Raw genomic sequence first — 1,111 nt, 5'->3', positions numbered from 1 at the left:
TTCCTTTTACTTTCCCAATTTTTGTGAACAGTTTTATGACTTTTATTGAGTAGTTTTCTCATCAGTGAAATTTATTTTTACCAAAGTCATTTTCTGTTCATTTAATTTTACTTTTACATATTTTTCAAGTACTTTATCTGTGGGTATGGACCAGTAATGGTTCATTTTAAGGAAAATGTCTGAGTTAGGCATAATTTGTTATGAAAATGAATGGTCTGTACAATGTCCTCATTTTGATGCTAGTACAAGAATGTGTGTGTGTTTGTGTGAGCCACATGTGTGTTGTTGGAGGGTGGGAGGGTCTGAGGAAGAACAGAGCTGTGGTGTTTCAGATTACACTCCTCAGAGAAGAAGAAACCCGAGGCCACTTTCCTGCAGACACATTTTGGTTGCAGTTTGTGAGCAGCTGTGGAAAATGCAGATCTGCTCTCTGCTGCTTGCTCTTCTGACCCCAGCTTTGTTTGGAGGTAGGAAACTTTCCACTCATTTATACCGAAGTCTTTGTGTCGTAGAAGAAAAATTAGAGAAACGTAGATTTGCCAATGATGTTTTGGGAAATGAAAGTTTAGAAACTGGGACTGGATTTTTCTAAGTGGTTTTGCTGGGAGTTTTAAAGGACAACAGATTCAGCTCCTGACTCTGAGCCATCTGCTCTCAGCAACAGGAACTCTAAACCTGTTAAAATGTAGCTTTACCTGGTCACTAAACAACAAAACTGTACAAGAAACAGATCTTTTATCACCCTCTGCTGAAAAGAAGTGTCTGTGAGTGTGTGTGTGTGTCTGTGAGTGTGTGTGTGTGTCTGTGAGTGTGTGTGTGTGTCTGTGTGTGTTGGGGAACTTCCACATGTGCACGTGTCACTGGAGGGGACAAACCCTTCGTTCTTTAGGATTTGTCTTAACTAATGTGTGTGTGACCGGATGCTCCTTGGTCCCCACAACTTTGGAAGCTGATTTTGGGTGTGGAAGTTGGGTTTAGGACCAAGGTGTGTTTGAGTTTAGGTTAGTTTTAGGGTCAGGTAAGTAGGGCAGACCGGGGACAGTAGCAACAAGGGACGGTTGCAACACATCATTTTTCTCCAAACAGAAACACAGAGTTATGACACTCACAC

At 41.4% G+C, this 1,111-nt stretch overlaps 1 protein-coding gene across 2 annotated transcripts in view; it reads left to right on the top strand.

Moving 5' to 3' along the window:
- The first annotated feature begins 346 nt into the window (after positions 1–346).
- Positions 347–1,111, top strand: part of vstm4b (V-set and transmembrane domain containing 4b) — a 35,616-nt gene continuing 34,851 nt past the window's right edge. For both annotated transcript variants that reach the window (XM_014018288.1, XM_014018287.1), the window contains exon 1: positions 347–467. In XM_014018288.1, the coding sequence (XP_013873742.1) occupies positions 416–467 (52 nt within the window). In that variant the 5' untranslated portion in view covers positions 347–415. The remainder of the gene's footprint in view (positions 468–1,111) is intronic.

This window comes from Austrofundulus limnaeus, unplaced genomic scaffold (assembly GCF_001266775.1).
Source record: "Austrofundulus limnaeus strain Quisiro unplaced genomic scaffold, Austrofundulus_limnaeus-1.0 Scaffold189, whole genome shotgun sequence".
Lineage (NCBI taxonomy): Eukaryota > Metazoa > Chordata > Actinopteri > Cyprinodontiformes > Rivulidae > Austrofundulus > Austrofundulus limnaeus.
The sequence above is the reverse complement of the archived record's forward strand: the minus strand, read 5'-3'. Positions and strand labels throughout refer to the sequence as shown.